This window comes from Neovison vison, chromosome 3 (assembly GCF_020171115.1).
Source record: "Neovison vison isolate M4711 chromosome 3, ASM_NN_V1, whole genome shotgun sequence".
In the NCBI taxonomy this organism is placed as follows: domain Eukaryota; kingdom Metazoa; phylum Chordata; class Mammalia; order Carnivora; family Mustelidae; genus Neogale; species Neogale vison.
In genome coordinates this window covers 169,385,176-169,410,847 of record NC_058093.1, presented here as the reverse complement: position 1 = coordinate 169,410,847, position 25,672 = coordinate 169,385,176, and the positions used below count along the sequence as shown (strand labels likewise).

At 40.5% G+C, this 25,672-nt stretch overlaps 1 protein-coding gene across 3 annotated transcripts in view; it reads right to left on the bottom strand.

Annotated features, from left to right (window-relative positions):
• ZNF521 (zinc finger protein 521) overlaps nucleotides 1-25,672 on the bottom strand; it is a 277,983-nt gene that overhangs the window by 144,950 nt on the left and 107,361 nt on the right. For all 3 annotated transcript variants that reach the window (XM_044243247.1, XM_044243249.1, XM_044243250.1), the window contains exon 4: nucleotides 14,339-17,691. In XM_044243247.1, the coding sequence (XP_044099182.1) occupies nucleotides 14,339-17,691 (3,353 nt within the window). The remainder of the gene's footprint in view (nucleotides 1-14,338; nucleotides 17,692-25,672) is intronic.

Genomic DNA, 25,672 nt, shown 5'->3' with positions numbered 1-25,672 from the left:
TTGAGGAACCTCCAGGCTGTTTTCCAGTCCCCAATACTTTTTGTGTTCCCTTGTTCTCCATGATGTTTCAGCCCAACCGTACTACTGAAAATCTTCCATGTCTTATCTACAATTGCTTCTTCTACCTATGAACTCATCTATTTACATGTTTTTGTTACCTTTTGCACTTATTGTCGCCTGACACGATCTCTGACATCAAGCAAAGAAAGTAATGTTTTTGTCTTTGTAGTTGTTACACTCTGTTTATTCTTTGGTTTTCATTGCTTCTAGGTTTGTTTTACTATTTTATTACGCTTTTCTATTTCCCCAACTTTGTGGAAGTGTGATGACTTAGTTCGATTCATTAACCAAATAATCCATAGACTTAGCATTAGATGAAATGATCCTAGATTACATAATAAATTAATTGAGAACATTTTATATACAAATTTTATGAAGGTGTGCATGCATGCATGGGATATGCGTAGACTTACGCCTGGATAGTACAGAAGCGATGTACCAAATGCAACATTTGCTGGGTGCTCCCTGTTTGCTAAGGGCTTTCATACATACATATACCATTTGCTCTTCACAGTAACCCTATAAAGCAGGCAAAGTACGGATTATGCCCATGCTAGCATTGAAGGAACGGAAGCTGAGGAAGGACTGGTTAGAGGACACAGAAGGTTTTATCAACTGTTATTTGCATTCTTTTTTTTTTTTTAAGTACAGTATTTTCTTCTCCTATGTTATGTGGCCCAAGTTTAAACTCCCTACACCTAGAATGGCAATCTCTGAATGACAAAAAACTTTCAGACTCCGCTGAAGACCGACTTGTGTCATACAATGTTTAATTCAACAAAATAAATCACTTGCCTTGATATGGGGACTCTTATACGAATCTCACCTGCCATTCAATCTCTGTACGATACAAATTGCATACAATGTCACATATTTATGAGGAGTCTAATGTCCTATTTATGTGTGGTTGGAAGAAACTGTATCGCCATTTAGTTCTCGGAGAAATGTACCCTTCTTTGCTTCTGTTTAATCACCAGGTTTCAAACATTTACTAATGTTTATTAGGAACCTCTCCTGTGTAAGGAACTCCCGGGAGAAACATGCAGGATACCCAGCCAAGCCCTGCCTCCACCCTCTCCAGCTCCCTGTGCTCCTGCCATGCTGGCCCCTTGCTGTTCTTTCAGCCAGCCAGGAACACTGCTGCCTCAGGACTTTTGCTTTGGAAATTCGTCCAATCTGCTCTTCGCAAAGATATCAGCAAAGCTAATTCCGCCTCATTACTTGTTACCTCTTCTGAACTATTTTAGTAGTTCTACTATTACGGCGCATATTCCATTCTAATTTATAATATAGTTATTGTTATATATTAATCTTCCCTAGTAAACTATACACCCTCAGGGGACCATACAGGGGAGAAAGAGGTGTATTCAAAAGCGCCTGGGTGGCTCAGTGGGTTAAGCCTCTGCTTTCGGCTCAGGTCATGGTCTCAGGTCCTGGGATCGAGCCCCGCATGCGGTTCTCTGCTCAGCGGAGAGCCTGTTTCCCCCTCTCTCTCTGCCTGCCTCTCTGCCTACTTGTGATCTCTCTCTCTGTCAAATAAATAAATAAAATCTTGAAGAAAAAAAAAAAAAAGTCCATACTTGTATAATGTGCATTCTCTTTACAAGCCTGATAGCCTAACGTCTTTTACATAGCAGGAAATTAATAAACCTGTTATTTTAAGTTGAAGTGCCAAATGAGGAATCAAAAGTTAATGCCATAGGCTAATGTTCCCCAAAGTGTGAGATATGTACCACCTTAACTGGAAAGCATGGATACTGTTTTTTCTGATTACACAAAGGAAATACGTCTCACTGTGATGCTAATATGGCTTTAATACCTCTACAACACTTAATAAATCTTCTGGTAACAACAAAAGAACAGTTTTCAGGCTCTTAGCTTTTTGTAAGTACAAGTGTATAGCTAGAATTTTTAAAACTTTATTTGGTATTAATCATATTAGTATGTTATCTTTTATTTAAAGTGATACTGATTTATACTTATGGTTCTGATTAGTTTTGATTTTTATGTTAAATATTAAATGCCTACAAAGAGAATTTATACCATAAATAATAAAGAGTAATGATTAAACAAACACCTGTGTGTCCAACTTAGCTTCCTGTGTTGTTTCCAGACAACCCATTACTCTCTGTCTGAATTTGCATTTCCCATATTATTAGTAAGGATAAATATTTTCACATGTTTACTGAGCCTTCATGTTTTCCATTTGTGAAATGCCATTTCGTGTTAGTTTCCCATATTCTAATTTGTTGGTTTGTGTCTCCTTCTTGATTTGTGGCCGTTTTCTACATATTTAGAAACTAATAGTTTTCTCAGCCATGTGTGATAAATGTTTTATCATCTCATAGCTTTCACTTTTGCTCATTCTATAGTAACATTTAGTAAACAACTTATTATTTTTAAGGTAGATGAGCATATCATTTGCGATATTTTATTTGTCATTTATACTGTCTGGGCACTATTTGAGATAACATTCCCAACCTGAAGTCATACGAATATTCTTCATACTTTTTCCTAAAAGATTTACAGTTTTGTTTTTCACACATTTTTACACATGTGAGTATTCTATCTTTATTTTTTCCATATGGATAATAAATTGAATACTCCATCTATTCCCTCACTTATGTGCAAAGATGGCTATAATCTATGTTGAGTTTTTATGTGTCTGGTATCTCTTGGAGAACCTTTATTGTGTTCTGTGGACTAATCCCACACCATCCAAATTGCTCCAGATTCATTATAAATTGCCTGCATGGTAGGACAAATCCTTCTCTGCTTGTTCTTTTCCTTCAAGGGAATCTTTTTTTTTTTTTTTGACAGAGATCACAAGTAGTCAGAGAGGCAGGCAGAGAGAGAAGGAAGGGAAGCAGTCTCCCTGCTGAGTAGAGACCCTGATGTGGGGCTCGATCCCAGGATCCTGTGATCATGACCTGAGCCGAAGGCAGAGGCTTAACCCACTGAACCACCCAGGCGCCCCTCCCTTTTAAAAATTTATTTATTTGACAAGAAAATTTTTATATTCTTCACCTTTCATTCTTTCATATACCTTTTTCAACCCACTTGTCCAGTTCCAGAAAGTAAGAACATTAAAAAGTGCATTTTAAAACCTGTTGAAGTTTCCATTGGAGTAGCTATAATTTATAGATTAAATTAGGGATATTTGATAACTTTACAGTACTGAGTCTTCTTGTCCATGAGCGAGTTATGCATGATCATTATTTAAGTCTTTAAAAAATATTCCAATAATGTTTCACCGTTTTTCTCCATAAACATCTTGAACATCTTACAAGATTTATTTTTAAGTAAACTAATTCTTGTATCTATTATAAATGGAATGATTTTACAACTTTTTTTTTTCACTTTTTTGCTGGTGAATAAAATCTAATTGATGTATAGGAATTGATTTGGTATCTAGCAAATTTACTAAAGTTTCATTCGTTATAATAATTTGTCTTTAGATTCTTCCAGTATTGTTTTATATACAAACATAAGACCTCCAAATGAGAGTTTGATTTGTTTCTTTTCAATTTTAGTGCTCCCTCCTTTTTTATACTTAAATTCATTTTTATTTTATGTTACATTGTTGGCTAGGTCAATGAACAGGCCTTATTAGTTATTTTATTATGAACTAATAATTGCATTGAAACTTCTTGCCAAAAATAATATTTCAAATACTCTTTATGAGGGTAAGAAAATCCCTGCCTGTTCCAAGTGTTCTTTTTAATCATGAAAATATGTTGAATTTAGATTTTTCTGCAACTCTTGAGATAAACATATAATTTGTCTCTTTTAAACTGCCAATGTGGTGAATTCAATCACTTTATTTATTGAGATTGAGCCCACCTTGTATTCTTGCGGTAAAACCATTTTAATATAATATAAACTCTTTTAACATAGTGGACTTAGTTTATTAATATGTTCTTTAAAATTTTTTAATATAAAATCACCTAAATTTTTCTTTTACTATCTTTGTCTGGTTTTAATATGGAGATTATACTGGGCTTATTAAATGGAGTGACACTTCTTTTTGTATTTTCTGGCACAGGTATGGAATTATGTGTATGTTCTGGTATTTTCTTTGTGGGGAGGTTTTCAACAATTTATTAAACTCTTTAATGTTTATGGAATTTTCTACTTCTCTCATTTTTATCTTGAGCCAGCTTTGGTGACATACTATTCTAAAACCATTTCCATATAATCCCATTTATCCAGCTATTAATACAAAATTGTTCATAATATTTTCTTTTTTTTTTAATCTTGTGCATTTTAGATTTTCTTAAAGTAAAATTTAAAGTTAAGAAATAGCATATATATACTAAACTATAATCTTATGGGTATTGCTTACTGAAATTTTACATATGTATGTAACAGTGTAATCACCACATAGATCAAAATATGGACCATTTCTAGCACCCAGAAGAATCCCTTTTGCCCCTTCCAACTCCATGCCATCACAGAGGTCACTATTCTGACCTTGATCACCACTGATTAGTGTTGCCTTTTGTTACACTTCATATGAATGGAGTCACATACTAGCAGGTGCCTGGTTCCATTTTTCAACATTGTGTATGAGTTCCGAAGATTTGTTATTTAACAGTAGTTCATTCTCTTTTATTGCTGTGTAGTATTCCATTGTGTGAACAGAATGAGCTCACACCATTATATGAACGCATTTATTTATTACACATTTTATTTTGACAGACATTTTGATTGACTCTAGCTTGAAGCTTATATGTAAAATCCAATATAAATATTCCTGTTCATAACCCATGATGAACATTTGCGCTCACATCTCTTAGATGTAGACCTTGGAGCAGAATCTGTGGCTTATAGAGTCATCTAGTATTCAACTTTAGTAAATACTGCCCAGCAGTATTTTTAAAACACTTGCACAAAATGATACTGCCCCTAGTAAAGTAAGAGAGTTCCAACTGCTTCCATTCTTGGAAAATAAGAATATTTGCATTCATTTTTGCTTCAGTCATTGTGGTAGGTGTAGTGGCTCTCCTAGTATCTTTTAAAACTGCATATATGATGTTATGGCTCCCCTTTCATTATTAATATTATTTATTGTTATTTTTTAACTTGATTAATTTCATCAGAAGTTTATAAATTTTGTTAGTCTTGTCATTAAAGTGGTTTTTCACTTTGTTGGCTTCCTTGTTGCCAGTTTTCCATTTCACTATCTTTGCGCTTTGTGTTATCTTCCTCTCTCCTATTTTTTCATGGGCTTGTTTGTTATTCTGTTTCCAGTGTCTGGAGCTGGATGTTTAGCTTATGGATATCATGCCTTTTTAAATTTTCTAATATGTATTTTTTTCTAATATGTATTCTTATAGCATAACAATGTTTTCCTCTACTTGTTGCTTTGTTTTCACCTTGCAGGGTTTTTAATATAGCTTTCTTTCAGTTCTAAGTACTTTTAATTTCTCTTTTTATGCCTCCTTTGTTCCACATGTGGTTTTAATTTTTAAATTTATGGAGGGTTTTTTTTTAATTTTTTATAAACATATAATGTATTTTTATCCGCAGGGGTACAGGTCTGCGAATCGCCAGGTTTACACACTTCACAGCACTCACCAAAGCACATACCATCCCCAATGTCCATAACCCTTATGGAGGTTTTTAAAAAAACAAACAAACAAACAAACAAACAAAAACTTTTTCATATATCATGGATTTGTATTGTGGCCAGAGAATTTGATTTGTGTGAACTGGTTGGAACTTCCTTCAGGATAGGCAGGGTGTGAAGGAGAGCACCGGGTGTACGACGGGCTCGGGCCCAGACAGAGGCTGCGAGAGATGCAAACGGCAGAGAAAACACAGCAGCCTGAGAGTGGTCGACCCAAAAGGTTAGAAGAACAGAGAAGACACGGGAAATAAAAACAGCGTTTCAGGCAAGAAGGATTAGGAGAAAGATGGAACACCATCAAAAACTGGGGGGCAAAAGAAATTACGATTGGATTTGGTCAAAGGGCTAGCAGAATGCATAACTGAAGATGTCAGACAGGTAGCTAAAAATCCAAGACAGGACCTCAGAAGGAGGTTGAGATCTGAAATGTGATATTTTAGTCATCTGCATGGGGTTTTAACGAATAGGAAATAAGTAATAGGAAATAAGGGTGAGGGGACAAGAAGGGCAGATTAAGAATAGAACCTTCAGGGAAAAAATATGGAAAGGTGAAAACAGAAAGTATAAATAAGGAACTGGCTAGTTAGACTTTGTTAAAAGTGTTTGGCAATTTGGGGGGCATTTTCTAGGAAGACAAAGTACCTCTAATAGAAAATTGCATCTATATTATGCAATGAGTAGGGCAATACTGTAATAAGAGATCCAGAACATAGCTATTGATTTTCTTTCATTATTCAAAATCATCTTGAATATTTACTAATTTCTACCTCAACACCATTTAAGCCAAAATGCAAAATGCTTTGCCTAAATAGAATCCTGCCACTACATAGCAGGACTCCACACTCTTCTGGCTTAGTCCTCAAAGAACAAATATTATGTGCAATTCAAGATTCATGGCAATATACAAAAACATTCCTATTTCTGAATTTCATATGTTCTAGGAAGGCATTGGAACCCCATGAAAGGCATCAGCCAAAAAACTGAGAACTAGAAATAAGGACAGAAAATGTGGGGATGGAAGTGGCAGCAAGTTTAATGTGTGGGTCAGTAATCAATGCCAGGGGAGCATGGGACTAGGGATAGAGAGTGGGTATGAGGCAGGTGCTTCCATGTTCCACACCCTCATATTTATGCCAGGGGTCATTAACTCCCTGTACCAGTACACTGTAGCTGCCAAATAAATATTGAACACAACAATAATAAATCGGAAAGTAGATTGAACTTGGCAAAGCAACTCACTCTATTTCAAGAACATCTTGAATCTTACACATTTGTTTGGTCATGTAAATTTTCTACTTAATTTTAAAATATCATTTATCCAGAAGGCGCTGGCCTAATTTTTGCTCTCGGCAAAATTTAGTATCGGCAATTTGAAATATAGAAACTTAAAATCCATCCTTGTATGGAAATTTTTATTACATAAAACAGAACTGTGGAACTTGAGTGGGTTCTGAATTACCATCATGTACATATTACCATTTCAGTATACAAACCATAAAGAAAGAATATGACTTCCAGACATTTAAAACAGACCTTGACATTGAAGGTGATTTTTGAACTATTAGAAACTTCAGGCCTTTCAGTTTATTTTAATATTTTTAGATCAAACCTGACTTTAAAGCATGTCAGCACTTTGGGGTAAAGTTATCTATATCTTTATGTATTAATTACTGGATATACACGCATACACATGCAGAAATGGAGTATATGCTATTTTTGTCACTTCAAAATACTTACACAATGTTCATTTATTCAGCTGACATTGACTGAGACCTACGACAAGCAAGTTGGGTATTCAGAGGTGAGAAAGAGGAAGAAGAAAATAAACAAGAAAAAAATTATAATTTTAAAAGGAGATCTTAAGGAGGAGACTAACTTCAGTAAGATTTTGGGGGGAAGCCCATCTGAGCAACATGGGAAGTCTCTGAAGAATGTTAAGTGACTCCATGTAATTTAAATGTCTGCAGGACAATGCAGCATGAAGAATGGATTGGAAGCAGGCAGACGATGGAGAGGGATCCATTAGGAAACCAGTGCAGTATCCAGGTGAGGAGTGAGGCCCAGACCATGATGGTGGCTTTGGAGATGGAAAGACATGGATGGGATGACTTGTTAAAGGCAGAATCAAGAGACCCAGTACTTATTAACAGATTAGATGTGGGGAATGAGGAAAAGGGAGGAAGCAGGAATGATTCCCTGGTTTCTTGCTTGAATAACTGGCTGTAAGGTGGTTCCCTTTACTCAAATGATGGAAGTCTGGAAAAAGAATAGGTTTCAGGAGACACAATCAAGAATTTAGACTGTACTCGTTACACTTCAAATATATAAAAGAGACAAAGATGGACACATCAAACCGTCAGCACACAGTAATCCAGAACTAAGCGGAGGTCTAGGCTATGAATAGAAATTTGGGGATTCTTAGCTTGGAGATAGTTACAGCCACATGAAGACATGAGATGCCTACTGAGATAGCAGACAGAAAAAGAGGGCCAGGGATGAGCCTCAAATGATCTCTGCGCTTTTAGAATAGGGACGGGAGGAGAAACCTCCAAACGCAAAAATAGGAGGAAAGCCAGAGAGCAAATGCCTTGAAGTCAGAGGTGCACACTGAGGGAAGAGACATCCACGCTGCTCCGTGACATGGGCATGGTGGAGACAGGAAGGCTTTCTGTGGAACCTGGAGACCAGGTGGGACCAACTACAACTTCTCTGGGAAACCCGGCCGTGAAGTGGAGTAGGATGATAACAGATGATAACAGTGGACTGACACATCATCGGTGATGATGGAACGTTTTCAGACCAAATGGGGTAAGGAAGTGTGGATAGTGATACTGTAGGTAACACACTCTGAGCAAGAACACACATTTATCCAGTACCTTCTAGGTTTCCGTCACTGCAGCAGGTGGCTCCTGCCATACTACCATGAATGGAGAAAGGCTCTGGGTGAGCCACTAGTTGGATGTAGCCCCATGGCCACCATCCACAGACGTATGTGCCTACTGCGGACCAGGCACTATCATGGGTATTAGAAACATGAGATTGAGTAAATTCTTGCCCGAGGAATTCATAGGAAGACAAAGGCATAGAGGTAATTACAAAACAATGTGACAATTTTAATACATTTGTGACATACTGTATACACAGAGCATTCAAGGGGAGGAGAGGTGTTTGTGGTGGGAAGTCACGGTCGTAGGAGGACTTCTCAATCTCTAAATAGAGGGTAAGTTGGACAGCCTCATGGAAGGTGGAGGGCAATCAGGAGGAGGGAGATGGTTGGGTAGAAGAGACAGGGCAGTCTTAACGAGACACAGAGGCAGTGTGTCACCTGCAGGTTAATTAAAGTATTTTCAACTACGGAATAAGGTGAAAGGTAAGAAAAGGAAGAGAAAATTTATCAGGGGCCAGAACCTGAAGCGTCATTTTATTTCACAATAAAAGGATATTATACTATCCTACAAGGATGGAAGTACAGAGCACTTAAAATGTTTCGAATAGGGAGGGACATGCTATTCAGATTTGTGCTTTAGATAGATTGTTCTGGCAGCTTTGTGGAGATGGATTTGAAAATGATAAGACTAAAGTCCAAGGGAACAATTAGGAGGCTGCTTCAGTCGTTTAGTGAAAGATGATCAGAGATTGAGTTACAAATGTGGTAAGAGGATGGAGAGGAGGGGATTGATTTAAGAAATATATATGAGCTGAAACAGAGATCACTTGATGGCCAACTGGATGTGGAGAAAAGGGAGACAAGAAAATCGGTGGCTCCACAAGTGAAACAGAAAATATGAGAAAAGAAGCAGGTTCAGAGAAAGGATGATGAGTTCAGTTTTGGTCCCACTGAGTTTCATGTGTATGGAAACACGTGAGTGACTATCTCCAGCAGGCAACTGTGTGTGTGGGTCTGAATATCAGTGCAAAGATGTAAGTCACAGATACCCTTTTTAAAATCCGTTTCATCGAGAGGTAATTCACATACAAAAATTCACTAATTTTACACCTGGTGGGTATTAACAAATGCATACAGTCACGTAGCCACTGCCACAATCAAGATATGGAATATTTCCCTCAGTGCTTCCCCCCCGCCCCCGAAAGTTCCCTCCTGCATTTGGGAGATATCATTTGGAGAGTCATCCATAAGATGTAGTAGCAGGAGCCATGGGAGCGGATGAGGCCACATGGAGGGGGTATGCAGAATGAGAGTAGCCACAGGGCACAAACTTGTAGGAGCAGACAGAGGAAGTAGGCTACACATCCCTCTATGAAGGCAACCAGGAGGGAAAAAGGATGTTTGGTAAAGAGGAAAGAGGCAATAACGAGAAGTAGAACAGTGAGCAAACTAGGATAAGTTCTCTTTAAGGAAAAAACAAACAAAACCCCCCAAAAAAACAAAAACAGCATTGCATGGGTCAGTTATCAGCAGAGACCTTAAAGAAGTCAGCTGCCGTAAAGTGATGGAAACAGATGATCCCTTGCAGTGGGTGGAGGAAGGGAATGACCACAGAAAGTAAGACAGCAACACAGAGAGGATTTTATGAAAAGAATATGGGATGAGACGGCAGCCCGAGGAAAGTCCAGTGGATTTACGAAAAGAGAATCTTGAGTCTGGAGTTAGAAAGCCAGCTGCCTAGAGCTCCTTGCCTACCACTTCCTAGCTGTGTCACCTTAGATCTCAATTTATCTGGACCTGGTTTGCTGCCTGTAAAATAAGGCAGCTTAATCAGATGGTCTCCAGAGTCCCTTCGGGTTCTGATTCTGTGGCTCTGCATAGCCAGCAACACAGACACAGATGGAAACCCTTGCAAGAGCAATTTCAGCAGACTGGCGGGGATGGCGTGAGCTGAAATGTTTGAGTAAATGGCCCCTTGAAGAAACCCGGCGATCAGACGTCCTGGAGAAATGGAAGCAGAAGGACACATGCTTCTAATGTCATCGTAAGAAAACATATTAAGGTCCAAATGGGGCAGAACCTGACCAGGCTGGGCCAGTGTCAATGAACTCCAGAAGAAGAACTAACATTTATTCAACACACAGTAAATGTCAGTAACTCTGCAAGGTGTTTCGTGTATGGAAAAATCTGGATGGCCAGCATTCTTCTTGTGTCAGTTTATCTCTCCCGTTTACAGAATTGTTGTAGGTAACGGTCGTCAGGCATAAATGTATATCATCCACGATCTCTGAGAGCCAAAGGGAAATGAGTAGGTTCCCCTAAATATTTCATTCAAAACAAAGACTCCATAGCAAATTTAGATTGATAATTGTAGGATTTGGACACAAAGAAAACACATTCACAAATTCAGGAAGCATTATGCAGAAGAATTCAGATCTTTTGTCTTTAATCCCAAATTTCTCCATTCCATGACAGCTACCTACTCTTAAGCTTCCATAAGTGTCCCGTGCCTTGTCTTTCATCCATTTCTTGGATCGCATGCATTTATCCAGTACTTAGCCTTCCCTAGATTATATCTAAATCCCTTTTAACTAGGTAAAACATTCTTTTCAGTCTTTGAAATACTCATTCCAGTGTCTACCAATACCCTTATGTGATCACAAGTCAGAACCCAGAAAAAAAATCTAATCTTGTTCTTGACAATATCTGTGTATCCGGGTTTTATTATGTCCCGTGGTCTCCCTTTCTCTTCTGAAGTCTCAATCCTCAGCAAGAAGAGATGAAAATACCACCTACAGCACTAAGCCCTTCATTCCTGCCTAGGACACTGAAGTCAGGAGACATACATGCCACACTTCTTTTTGTGATAAAATTTATTCCTGCACAGCACCCCTGTCTTTGGGCAAAGACTTACGTAATAACTTCTCTTTTACCTACATGGTAAAAAATTTACACAACACACAGGAGAAGTCACAGAAGCTTAACTTGACTAACAAAGAATGTAAGCAAATGAATTTTTATTATAGGTCTTTTTCTTGCTGATGCATTATTTGAGGCTCCTTTTTGTAAAATTCTACGTGTTTAGATTAATTTTCTATGTCAAGTCCAAATGATATGGCCTACTGTACATTTTTAAGTGCAGAGGCTATCAGAAAGGAAGTGAGTACATGAAATTTTATGATCTAAATAGTGTAATGAAAAAAAATAACAATGATGAAAATGTCTAACAAATTAGCACAGAGAAAATATGCACAGCTGAATCCTAATATCTGGTCAGGTAAAAACATTGCTACACGCTCCTAATAATCAGGCTTAATAAGGAAGGCACCTTACCCTTCTGCTTAAAGAGTCACTTTTAAGCCTTGATATGTAGGTGCTTACAAAATACTACTGTAAAAATTACAATCAGGGGCGCCTGGACAGCTCAGTCTGACTCTTGATTTCGGCTCAGGTCATGATCTCTCAGGGTCGTGAGACAGAGCCCAGTGTCAGGCTCCCAGATTCAGCTCAGGATCTGCTTGAGATTCTCTCTCTCTGCCCCTCCCCCTCTCAAATAAGTAAATGAAAAAATAAAATCTTAAAAAAAAGAATTACAATTAAGAAATACTTTAAAAAATATCTTCTACATTATTCTATTTAAGGGCAGGATATAGTTAAACTTAATCATGAAGATTTTAGGTATAATTAAAAACTTGACCACCCCTTAATGATAAGTTCTCTAAGCAAGTAACTCTAACCAAATTAACATGTAAAGATTATTCATATGTTCTCCTCCATTTAAAAAATAAATCTCAACTCAAGTGGTATAGTAATATATAGCAATTTAAGAACATCAGAAAACATAAACCAAGAAAAAACAGGCACAATGCCTTTCTATAATCTACTAAGAAACAAGAGCCTGATTTTGCTTGATTTTAAACGAACACACCACCACAATCACACACACACACATGCACACACACACACACACACACACACACGAATGCAGCCATTTCAAATCAATTTTATGCACCATTTAAATTAAACATGAATATACAAACTCCCCTCTATATGTTAAGCATAGCAAAGTAAGAAAGGGGAGAGGAGTAATTTTCTGCATAAATGTTTTTCTAAAATTCTTGTTCACAAGCATTTTAAAAATAAGACATTTTGGGGACAAGTGGGTAAATTTGAATATGGATATCTTATAGATGACATTACAGATCTATTTGATTTCCTTTTTTATCTATTTGATTTCTTTAACTGATTTAGTTAATTGCCTTAATTAATAACATTATGATTAAATGAGAAAATGTCCTCCTTCTTAGGAAAACCACGATGTCTGAAACTTACTTTAATGTAGTTCAGATTAATAAAAAGTTTGCGGGGGGGGGAATGTGACAAAATGTTCATATCTGGTAAATCTGCGATATGGATACTCAAACACACATTCACAGTGTTACTCCCTTAGCTTTTCTATAGGTTTAAACATGTTTGAAAGAAAAAGTTGGAAAAAATAATTCATCTCATCTGATTAGAACGACCAAAAGACACCACTTGATCCAACACATGAGCCAGGAGCCATTATCAAAACTATGCTCTTCCAGCTGTCCTCATCAGTTTGAAAGGACTTCACTTATTTAAATGAGAGAAAGGTGCAGATTTACTTGGAAGGAGAGAAAGAATAGCAGCTTCAAAGTTTGGGAGCTTGCCTGTCACACAGATGTCACATTTCAGGAGGAGAGGCTCTGTGTCAGTCTTCCCGGCTCTCCCCTACCAGCTGATCGATGGCTATCTGTAGGGACGTGCAGGGGGGCCTCCAAGAGGGTGTGAGTGCAGAAACAAGATAAGGAAAATGCAGTGACCCCAAACTGAAGGGAGATGGATCTCCCTGGGGTTTTCATTTGGATGGATCTCCAGATAGGGGCAGGTAGGGAAGTGGAAAGAACTCTTAGAAACTAGGTGATAAAGCATAAAGAAATTATAATAAAATGAGCCATCCTCTGCTCAGCTTCAAGGACTGGTGACTTATAAAACTATTTCATTGTAAATGAACTTATTTTTCATACTCATTATGGCAAAGAAGGCATGAAACCACTCTTACACTAAGGGGAAAAAAAAAAAAAAACACTTTCATTTTGAAACCCAAGCCCAGAGAGTGAAGACTCGGGGACATTTAAGGGGACTCCTTGAAAAGGAACATTGGGCACGTGGCGCTTGATAAATGTAGGGGCTTTTAAAAAACCCTGTTGTGCGAAAATATTTTGCTCACCACCCAGAAGACAAAGAGAAACAGTGAGTTTTGACAACATGGTATTATAAAGCCACCCCTACCCAATTTGTTTTCCACAAATATATATATATTCCTTTTAATTTACTCTAAGCCAGCATGTTGGCCCATAGCATCTTACTTTTATGTCATTATCTCTCTGCCATACACACAAGTCATAGCTGGGGATTTCAACTCGCGGTGAAGCTATGCTAAGATTCCAGATCTCAGTGGTGCTGGCATGAGTGCTGATCTCTTCAGTCATAGAGAAGACAATATCCTAGGGAGACTGGAATTAGTCCTATTTTGCACCATTCAAGCCAAAATGCTGCTTATCAAGAAGCAAGTAATTGCTGGCTAATGGCTATGGGGGTGGGGGTGGAACCCACTGCATTTCAATCTAAGCATCTCTCGGCACATGACAGTAAATAAGGCCGCGGAGAGTGGACACACCAAGTGGCAAGGGTTTCCTGAGGAGGTTAAAAGAGCAAACAGGAAAAAGGCAAGTTACCTCGTCCGACTGGGAGGGACTGATTCTGGGCATGGGCGATACTTGCGGAGTTTTCAACTGTGTGCTGTTGCTATCTGGCACGAGCTCTCGGTGGACCGTTTGGATGTGGTTCTGGAGTTCGCTTTCAGACTCAAACTTAACGTTGCAGCTAGAACAGCGAGTCTTCAGTCCCCCCGCCTTGCCTTTCCCCTCGATGGCAGCGAGATTCTCATTCTGGCCCAGGCCCGGCCTATTCGTGCCGGGAGGGATGTTGATGCCTGGGCTGCCGCTCTTACTGAGGTTCACACAGCCGGCGCACAGACCGTAGGGCAGGCCGTTGATGTCAAGTTTCACCAGATCCTGCTTGGAACGGAACTCTTTGAGGCAAGACGCACACTTGTACAGTTTTTGGACGTGCTGGCCACGCCCCGTGGCCTGGACAGCGGACCCATTCCCTGTCTTTTGCATGTGGAATGTCCCGTGGATTTTGAGTTCCAAGGTGGAGGTCACGGTCTGCATGCAGACCACGCAGCGAAATCCCGTGAGGGAATTCCGCAAGTCAGGGTGCATTTGGCAATGCTCTAAAAACTCCTCTTCGCTCTGGAGAGGCATCTTGCAAATGCGGCAGTTGCCCGTGTCAAGACTCTTACTGTGCGTGACTTTGTGCTCGGTCAGGGTTAAAAGGGAGGGAAACCGCTCTCCACAGATAGGGCACATGTAGTGTTTGACGGGGCCGAGGTGGGTCTGCATATGCTCACGGAGACCATTTTCGGAGAAGAAGGTTCGAGAGCACACGTTACACTTGTAATTCCCTTTGATGAGCTCGGCTTTCTTCTTCACGATGGCGCTCTCCCCGGGTCTGATGTTGTGGTCCCGGAGCTGGTGGTTCTGCAGCAGGGTCTCCATGGTGTAGGCCGCCCCGCAGATGTCGCAGCCGTACATGGGCTCCGACGTGTCCACGTCTTCCTCGCTGCCGTCGTGGCTGTTGTGGGACTCCTGGCTGTTGGTCAGCAGGGTCTGCAGCTCCACCTCCTCCTTCTGGACCTGCTCCGAAGCCCCGTTCGCCCCGCAGTTGGGAGTCTTGGTCTCGAACACGCAGTGCTTCTCCCGTAGGTGCTTCTCCAGCAGGATGATGGCGTGGAAGGCCTTGCTGCAGAACTTGCAGTTGTACTTCTTGCTGTGGGTGGTGATGTGGCACTGGAGCTCCACCTCGGTGCCAAAAGACTCGCCGCAGAAGATGCACTTGTGCACCTTGCCTTGATTTTCCAGGTGGTTGTGTTTCACGTGGAGCTGCAAGTCGGTCTCGTTCCGGAAGTCCCAGTTGCAAGACGTGCACCTGTAGACCTTCTTCTCGTTGCTGTGCTTCACGGCCAGGTGCAGCTGAATGGAGACTTTCGAGTCGAAAACTTCTTGGCAGAGCGTGCACCGGAAGAAGACGAAGGTGTGCATGTCCAGCAGGTGTTTCTGAAGGTCGTCCACTGATGTGAATTGCTTGTCGCAGCTCTCGCAGATGTAGTAGGTGGAGGTGATCATGAAATGAATGGTGACGTGCTTCAGCAAGGACTCTTGGTTGGGGAATTCCTTGTTGCACTGAGGACAGGTCAGTTTGGGGAGCACAGTGTCGAGATGAGTTTTTAGGTGAGTCTGAAAGCTGTCGAGGGACGTGTACTTAGCACCACACTGATTACAGATATACTCTCCCGCCGGACGCCCAGGGGCGCCGCCCACCGCCTGCATCATCTTAAGAGATGTCTGCTCTATGGCCACAGGAGATAAGGGGCTCAAGGCCCTGGATTTCTTGCCGTTGTGAATATAATTCAGGGCCAAGGGAATGTTTTTGTGATTCTCTTTGATATGCTTGTTCAGCTTAAGAACGCTGTTGAATATTGGCGAATTCGTACAGTAAGAACAAGAATAGACTTCTACGACCGGTTCCTTCGGAGTCCCGAGAACGGGAGACCCGAATCGGGAACCACTGAGGTCACAGTGGACCTGTCTTATGTGCTCTTCCAGGGAAGAGTCAGTGAGAAACCCCATGTAGCAATGGGGACAAAAGAACGCATTGCTATCCTTAGCGGCAGGGTTCGCAAATCCGTGAGAGCATCGGATATGTTCCTGAAGGGTGTTGAGGTCATTGACAACTTCGGAGCAGAAGTTGCACTGGTAGACGATGGCAGGCATGGCAGAAACGATCAGACCCGGGTCCTGAGCTTCATGCACTTGCTTGAGATGTTCGTTCAGGTTGTAGAGGGAGGGCAACACCTCCAAGCAATACTGACAGATGTGGGCCTGTTCGGGCTTGTCTAAATGCATCGTTTTCAGGTGAATCTGCAGAACGGCCAGACTCGAGAACAACTGCTTGTTGCAGTAAATACAGCTGTAGGTCACTTTCGCCTGTTTACTCGAGGGGACGGTCAGGTCGGGGGTCTGCTGGGCGGCCCGCTTCCTCCCCCGGCTCTTCGGGATGGGCGGGGCAGCCTCCACCATGGTCGAGCTGTCCACGGAGAGGTTGGAATCCGGAGTCGTGCTGGACACGGACGTGTAGCCCACCGTGACCAGAGAGGGGCTGTTGCTGTGGTTGCATGACTCGGCCTGCTGGTGGCTGTCCATGTGGCTGTACAGCTCCTCGACGGTGTGGAAGCTCTCCGAGCAGATGCTGCAGGAGTTCTTCTTCTCCCCGCCGTGCACCTGCTCCATGTGGTTCATGAGCGGCGTCTCCTCCACAAAGAGCTCGTGGCAGTAGATGCACTGGAGGGCCGCCCGGTCCTCGTTCGGGGAGCACTCGGGGTGGCACTCCGCGATGTGCTTCTGGAGGTCTTCCGGGAAGTCGAAGCCTTCCTCGCACTGACTGCACTTCTGAGTGTCCTTCATCTTCCAGTCCTCCATCCTGGAGCCAGACTGGGAGCCGTCCTTGTTTCTCTCGTGAACCTGCATGTGTCCGTGCAAGGAGCTAGAGGACAGGAACCCACGGCGGCAAATGGCACATTTATATGGCTTGTTGGACGTGTGAGTCTTTAAGTGGATCTTCAGGTGATCACTGCGGGAGAACGCAGCGTCGCACTCGCTGCAGTGGTACTTCTTGTCCCCCGTGTGGAGCTTGATATGGCGGTCTCGACTCCGCTTGTGTTTGAACAGCCGGCTGCAGTAGGTGCATTTGAAAGGCAGTTTGTCGCTGTGGCTCTGCTCATGGTGCTTTAGGTAGCTGAGGCGGCTAAAGGACTTGTCACAGAATTGGCATGGATACGGGAGTCCAGGGCCGCCTTCTTCCTCTCCAAAATCGCAACCTTCTCCGTGGCTAGGGGAAGTCTGGTCCTTGCTAGAAGGTGAGGAAGCCGGCCAAGAGCAGGTGGGATCATCTTCAACATCCACTCCATCTGCAAGGAGAAGCAAGGGAACATTTCATCTCATGGGCTGAGACCTCTAGAGCGAGTTAACCTACCATTCTCGACAAGTCCATTAACGGTCGGACCATCTAGAACCTTCCGGTGGGGGGGGGGGACCCCCCCAAAAAAAAACCCGGAGGACAAAATATTTGAGAGGAACACTTTCAAATCTGAGCCCAAAGCTTTTATTCTACATTTACTTTTTACTGGCTTATAAAATGTAAGAAGATATTAAATAGTTCTATGTCTAAATTACCACTTTTATTACTTTTTATCATTTTTCCTTAGAAGCAAGGTATATATTACGCATCGACAATTTTATTAAAATGCAGATTTTAATATATTTAATGTTTCTTCTGTATTCATTCTAAAATGATTTGCATATTATGGGAGTATCTGAAGAACCAAATGAAAAGAGGAAATATTACAGGAATGATTTAAAATTAATGCAGTCAACCCAGATGTCTAATATTTAATAAAAAATTCCCTCTACATTTTGCTTGTTTTTCTATAAAAAGGCAATTCTGAAGACCAAAATCTTTTATGGGGTTCTTATTGATACAGACCTTATTGCTTTCAGCAAAAAAATATTAAAAAGTAAGCACATGGAGGAAGACAGAAAACACAATAATAATTACGTCTTGTGTAATGAAAGACAACCAGGATTTCTTCAATAACTGAAAGATTCGAATACCATAGGCCAGAAAATGGATTATTAAATGTTAGCAGGGTACCGCTAGATATTACATGTAGCTAGGATCAGCCAGGATCAAGAAAAAATGAGAGTTTCACAAGGGCCAGATTGTACTAGTGTATTTTGTTTGGAAAGTTCAAGAGGTGGCCCACCATTTCTTCCTTTTGCAAAAGCTTCAGCGGCATGAACTTCCTTAGCCAAACAGGACCTGCACTTTGAGGTGAGCAGAGACAAAGCGACTTGTGAAAAACTGGAAACAGGAAAAGTGATAAATGATTATGGTAAATGCTGAAAGATTTATGAGTAACAAAGAGAAGACAAACAAGACTGAAAGCCAGATATAACCTTAGCAAGTTATCCATAAAGTAACTCTACCTTATATTGGGTGTTTTTTAACTATGTTCTTGGCAAACATGCACTCCTATCCCTGTTGCTTTCTTAACATCCAAGTGGAAAATAAGACCTTCTCAAGTAGGTCATAAAACCTCTTTTTTGCTTCTCAAAACAATCTATCATTCAAGGCGAGAAGAAACTGTAAAAGCTTTTCACTCTCCAAAAGAGCAAGATTTTTCAGAAATGCAGATGAAGTGAAGCTGGTGGACACAGTGATCCTATTAGGATAATAGGTTCAATTAGAATATTATTAGGATATTCTAATAAAACCTGATTAGAATGTGATCAAGTAAGTTTTTAAATTCTTCAAAGCTCAAGTTCACTAGCAAGCTATATTATTAACATAAAAGTAGAAACTGGCAAGCATTATGTAAACAAATTCCACGTCTGCTTTCTTTAAGGTAACAAGATTTTACTAGATTATCAGCCTCTTGCTTATCCACAGGAAACAGATGAGGATCATTCCTTTCCTGCATCTAGAAACTGATGACAACACCATCTCACTATCAATGCCAGATGGCAACCATCTAACTCTGAGAAAACAACCAAACACCATTCCTGGATCCCTGCCCACTGCAACAAAGCTTCGCAATACAAGTTGAAAATCGCATGATTTTACATCCTCATTTATATGAGTCTGTAACCCAACATGTTTCCAGCATAAAAAAGGATCTGATAGTTGTGGCTTTGACTTTAATTTAAAGGTGAGTGCGAAGGAAGAACCTAGACAGACAAGCTCAACTCACCATTAACCATCAGAAAACTGATTTTTAAAATTTTAAAACAAAACAAAACAAAAAAACCCTCAATGGTGATTCTAGCTTCCCTTTTAAAAAACTATGAGGCACCTAAGGACAGTGTCCCTAAAACAAACCAAAGTTTCAAAATATTTCCTTTAAGTGAAAAAATTGCTATTTATTAAAATTTGTTCAGCATTCTAGGTCAAAAATCTAATATAGTTCCCATTTCTCTTTCAGGCTTATATCCTGTTGTTTCACTGAAAAATATTTTCAAACACATCATCTCATTGGTACAGTTGGGAAAACAGTGAATCAGAATTTATCCTGAATCTAGACTCAAAGAAAATAACTACTGACCCTAAAAATTTAGCAAGTGAACTTATTATTAAATTGCAGATTGTGTCCAGGCATGATATACTGTTATACAGATGTACAAAAAATTACAGAGCAACCGACCATTATAAATACTGCGCAATCCCTGATACCATTCCTAAATCAGGTTCTTGTCTGTGGCCATGCCTGACTCTACTTATTACATAACTGTTCTCTTAAGCTTGTAAATTTCAACATGTCAAGTGAGCTGAGGGTGAGGATCAAGTTTTTACTCAACCAGGCTTCAAGGTAGCTGGAAACCTTCTCTTCCCTCTCTCCGACCCCTATTATTTGGTCTTGGGGGAAAGGAAAGTGAAAATCACAGATGATGTGTCTTTGTAACCGAAAGACATGAAAAGAGAGTACAGGATTCGGAAGGCTTGGGCTGGGGGTTGGAACAGACGGAGCAGGGTGAAAAGTCTGAGCAGGGAACTCTACTTTTAGAAAAATAAATAAAGGTTTCATGAAAGGCTGATTTCTATTTTAAAATCTAAATGGTTAAAAAAAAAAAAAAAACCCTCATTTGCTAGTACTATAAACGGATGTGTGCTCCCAGGGACACACAAGGCACTCAGTGACAAAACTCCCAGTGGGGTTGGTCCTGGCTCCAAGGGTATCGGTCTCCCAAGACTTCTGTGGTGGTGGTGGTGTGGCCAGTATTCTCTGAGGTCTGCCTAAGTCTAGAAAGTTGCCCGTCTCCAGGAACTTCAGCTTTCTGGCAGTCACCACACAAACCGTGTTTAGATGGCTGATACAGATTTGAACAATTTCACGTTCTTTTTTTCACATGGGAGAAAACTACGGAGGATTCTTCCAGGGCTGGTTTCTGAATCAACTCAAACTCTCTTTTTCCCCTCAGCACTAAGTGCTACTTACAGGAATGTCTTTCTGCCGGTCCAATGGCAGGTTTTCTGCATTTCATTGTGAAGTACTTAACATGTCCATGTTACATTTTAATTTTTGGAATCAGTCACTTCACATTAGGTGACTCTCAGAACTGTAGCTCTTACAGCCGGGAGAGGGGGAAAAAAAAAAAAAAGAAAGAAAGAAAGAAAAGAAAAGAAACAACTTTGCTGGAAACCAGCTCCCTGGCCTAAAAGTCTATTTAAAGATGCAAATGTGTGTGCATAGTTAGTGCAGATGTTTTTCTACAGCAACTGTACTTGCTGAGTTTCGCCATTTCCATAAAGCACATTAAAACAAGTGTGTGAACACTGAGAGATGAAAGTCTCCAACACTCCTGAGACTTTCAGTGGAAAGTAGAGCCGCCTGACTTTTCTCCAAGCAGACAGGAATGCCCATGATTCAGCAGCCTGAGTAAATAAAAGAGGTCCTTATTTCCTAATTTTGCTGGCCGGCCTCACTGCAGCAGCCTCTGTGTTCCTGCCAAAGGGGATGCAGGACTGGAACTACACCCAGCCGCTGAAGGCCTGTCTTTGTTAGCCAGCCAGGCTTTCCCGACCATCTTCTGGCAACAAAACGACCATATCCTGCAAGGAAGACCTCCATCTCAGGCTTGATGGTTCTCCAGTCTGCCGAAAAGGACGAAACGACAGATTTCGCCGGGTCTGTGTCGGAGGAGGACAGCTGGAAACTCAGTTAGCGGCGGAGCAACACCTGTTCGGTCATATTTACGGGGGAAAGCGCTCACGAACAAAAAAGTGAAGTCAGACTAGGAGAAGGTGTTCCACAGAGCACAAAGTACCTTTGTGATATAAGCCCCTGGCCCCCTGTGTGCCGGCCTGGGGAGGAGACGGCAAAGACTGGGTGTGATGTTATCCTGCCTACTGGGGACGAACAGACGAGCGCACCCCCAGAAGGGCGCATCGGTTGCCAATCAGGGACCCGACCCGCCGGCAGAGAAAGGCTAAGGGTCCTGGCCACTCTTTCTGGCTTTCGAGCCAAACTGAAGTCGCCGATAAAAATAAAAATAATAATAGCAGTAATAAGATCAAAGAAGTAGGAAGAAAGGATGTGCGGAAAGGTTTGGGATGATGCCAATGTTTATTTTGCACCATTGAGCGCGTGTTGAGGGCAGGAAGCGTGCCTTTCAGAATGTTGACTCTCACAATATGGGTCGCCTGAAATTATTAAGGAGAAAGTAAAATATGGCGGAGGGAATCACTGTAGATGTTAAAGAAATTATCCAGAGCTCCAAAGTTATGGAAACTTCTGACATTTTTCGTTCTTCACATGGCTGGGCCCTTGAGAAGCTGGCTTACTGATATTCTTTTGCTACCTGAGCTCATTCACTGCGACGGCAGGGTACTCTCTAAACTGCCCTTCGGGGACTCAGTATCGTGTGTGTGCAAGTGCCACACAGCAAGGTTCCTTAACAGGGACAGGATTTACATCTGTGGTTACTTTTTAAGTGAGGAAAAGTACAAATACGGACAGGTCTGCTGCCTCTGTTTTCAGGAGTGTGATGACTCAGAATGAGAAGGAAAAGTCAAGAGTCTGGAGTTTTATTTCTAGCTTCATTACTGACTTAGAGAGTGACCTGGCCAAGTCATTTAATCTGGCCCTACCTAGGTACCTCACCTGCAAAATGAATATAATAATTCTTGCTCCTGCCCCTCTGGGGTGTTCCAGAGATGAGTGAATGTTTCTGGGGCACCTATCATCCCTGGAAGGAAAGCGGAATAAGTAAACAAAAGGATTTACATGTGTGGCATGCATTTATATTCCATATGTAAGAACCTCGGTGTTTAGTGTAAACATATTTTAACATGTTCTTTCCTTTAATGAAACCACTGGAAGATTATCTTTCAGGATCGGCCCCATGGAAATCTACAGTGCCTTAAGCGTTGTACATTCCGTCATCAAGAAAATAAAACATAAATAGCTGGTGATATCTAAAAATTAATGGACCATAAATCCAGGCTGACTTTGTTCCAAGTATTAAATTATCATACATAAGATATAATCTTGGGTCTTTACAGACAGATAACCTTGGAACAAGTGTTTTGCTCTGTAATTCTGAAGCAAGTATGTAATTTTCAAAGTACCTCTCAACACTAGCAATACAGTCATTGCATTACTTAACATCAACATAAGTTCATTTAGAAGATGATCTTTCAAGTGTGGAACAATAGGTTAAAACACAAGACCCAAGCAGATTTCCAGGTTATTTCCTCCACCAGCTTAAAATGATTATTTCTGCCAGCACGGGCCCTGTAAGAGCAATTCTGAACTCTCATATTAAAAAGAGTTCATAGTCCTTTTTGCATTCATTAATTACCCGAGCCACCTTAAAAGAAACAGAGAATCCCGAGGGGAATATGTAGTTGTGCACAAAGATGAAGAGAAGCTAGGCACCACTCAAAGAGAATAGTGTCGTCACTTCACAGAGGAGACAGAAATATTTCTTGGGTTAACCTGTTGCTATCACAGTAACAATTTGACATCACCGTATGTAAAACCGTCTAACCAAATTACACAATACATTTTTAAAGCAGTGGTTTTCGAGGGCTAAAGGATACGGTCGTTCTGAATAAACCATTACGTATTATTACACAATTGCTTCCTTTCATTTTCAATAGAAATGTCAACAGTTTTAGAAAAGCTGCAATTTTAATGATATAACTTTCATACTTTTTGCAAAAATCAACAGCTCCACATGAAATTCACTTCTTTGTCATAAAACTTATTTAACTACTTGAAAATGTGTACTCTTTACGGGCTGTTCAAAAGAGAAATGTAAACTTTAAAATTATTTATAATTCACAGATGCTTTTAAATTCTGTAATATCCGAATTGTTCTAGAAGGACCAATTAAATGCATTAACGGTTAGGTTACGAGGGAAAAGAGTGGTCACCTATTAATGATAGCAGCTGGGGGGAGCAGGAATTGGTGGCGCACATTTTTTACCACAGTATGAAGAGGAATTCCAGATATCAGAGCTCACTCTCAACCAGAAAAAAGAAGTTCACTCTCCCCCCAACAATCCTTTAACGCTTCAGATGCGCCAACATAAGAGATAAGAAGTTGTTATCACCCCTCCACTGCCCTCCATGGGTCTTCATATCCACAGTCTCTTTCGCCAGACACATTTCTATTTTGTGTGCAGAGAGAAGTACAAATGTTTTGCTTACTGTTGCTTAAAGTTCACTTGAACAGACGGAGCTCAATGAATTCCATCTTCCGCAGCCAAATTAAACAGAAAACAGTGCATTCTTAAGCAGTTCACACTTAACTCCACCTCTCAAATCAGAGGAAAAAGCTGACGCACAACTAGTTAAAGAACAGTCATCATCTCCCTCACGGAAACCGAGATGTGTTTCTGAAGCCAGACAGAAGGAAAGGGGTTTCCATTTATGTGGGGGGTGAGGACCGCTTTACTTTTCCTATCTTTTGGCTCACTTAAAAGCATATATAACTAATGATAAGTGTCAACCTCTTGGCATCCAATAATTGGTAATTGTGTATTACACATCTGTGTACAGCGCTGCAAAGGAGAGCCTTCCACATTATTTAACATGTTTCTCTTTCCTTGAATAATGACAGACATCATCGTGGTGAATTTCCCAAGCTCTCTTTTCTTTTCCTCTCTTCTGTTTCAGGTTAGAAGGCATGTTGCCCTTACTTTCTGGTCTTGTAATTACATCAGACCTCACACCACAAAGAATTTGAAACAATTCTTCATTGCTTATTTTGTTCATTCATTCATTTAACCAGCATTTTTGAAGCACCTACTATGTGTTTGAGTCTGTTAGTAGCTTATGCACTCTAGAAATTCCTTATTTTCTTTTAAGTTTTGGCTTCCTTATCTATATAATGCCATAAAAACGCCAGCCTGTCTCATAATTAATATTATAAGAATCAAACATGACATTGTATAAAAGAGCTTTCTGAATGTTTTCAATATAAAAACACCCTAAATTGCTACTACTACCATGAAAGTCAAAGTTACCTTTAGGTTATAACTGATAAATGTGGAAACAGCACAAAGGAAAACAAATTAACTATAATTTAATTGATGCTTTTTTCATATTGAAATTCTACTACTTTTATTTTTTTAAAGATTTATTTATGCGTTTTAGAAAGAGAGAGAGAGAGAGAGCAGGGGAAGGGCAGAGGGAGAGAGGGAATTTCAAGCAGACTCCTCCTGAGCGTGGAGCCCGACATGGGGCTCGATCCCAGGACCCTGAAATCATGACCTGAGCTGAGGATGCTCAACCCATTAAGCCACCCAGACAACCCTGAAATTCTAATACTTGTAAAGGTAAATCCTGTAAATAAAAGGGGGTACTTTTTTTTTAAAGCAAAAAATAAACAAAAATACCCCCCCCCCAAAAAAAAACATCTTCTGGATGCTATTATAGTTATCTGGAAAGTTCAATGTGCAGTAGCTATTCCTTAATAGCTGCATATACCGGGAGGTTGTGATGAACTCATCACCAAAGTAAAACACCATAACAGAATGGCCTACATTCAAAATCTTGAAGCCACATTACATGGTTCAGACACCAGCTCTATATTTCACATTATTTTACTTGTTTAGAAATTTCTGGAGGCAAATTCTATTTTGCTTCAACACCCTTTGCCCTAGTGTGAAATATACCTGTTAAACTTTTTTTTTTTTTTTTAATCCACACTTCTGGAATTCCCAGCAAATTTCTCAGTGGTACCACGCTAATCACTAATAATTCTACATTAACTGCTTCACTGGGGGAGTATAAGGCAAAAGGGATTCTTCCACTAAGAAAACTAACTTTGAAATATTTTTGTTAGTGAATGATGGGCCTCAGAAAGTTCATTCCATGGCGTTAG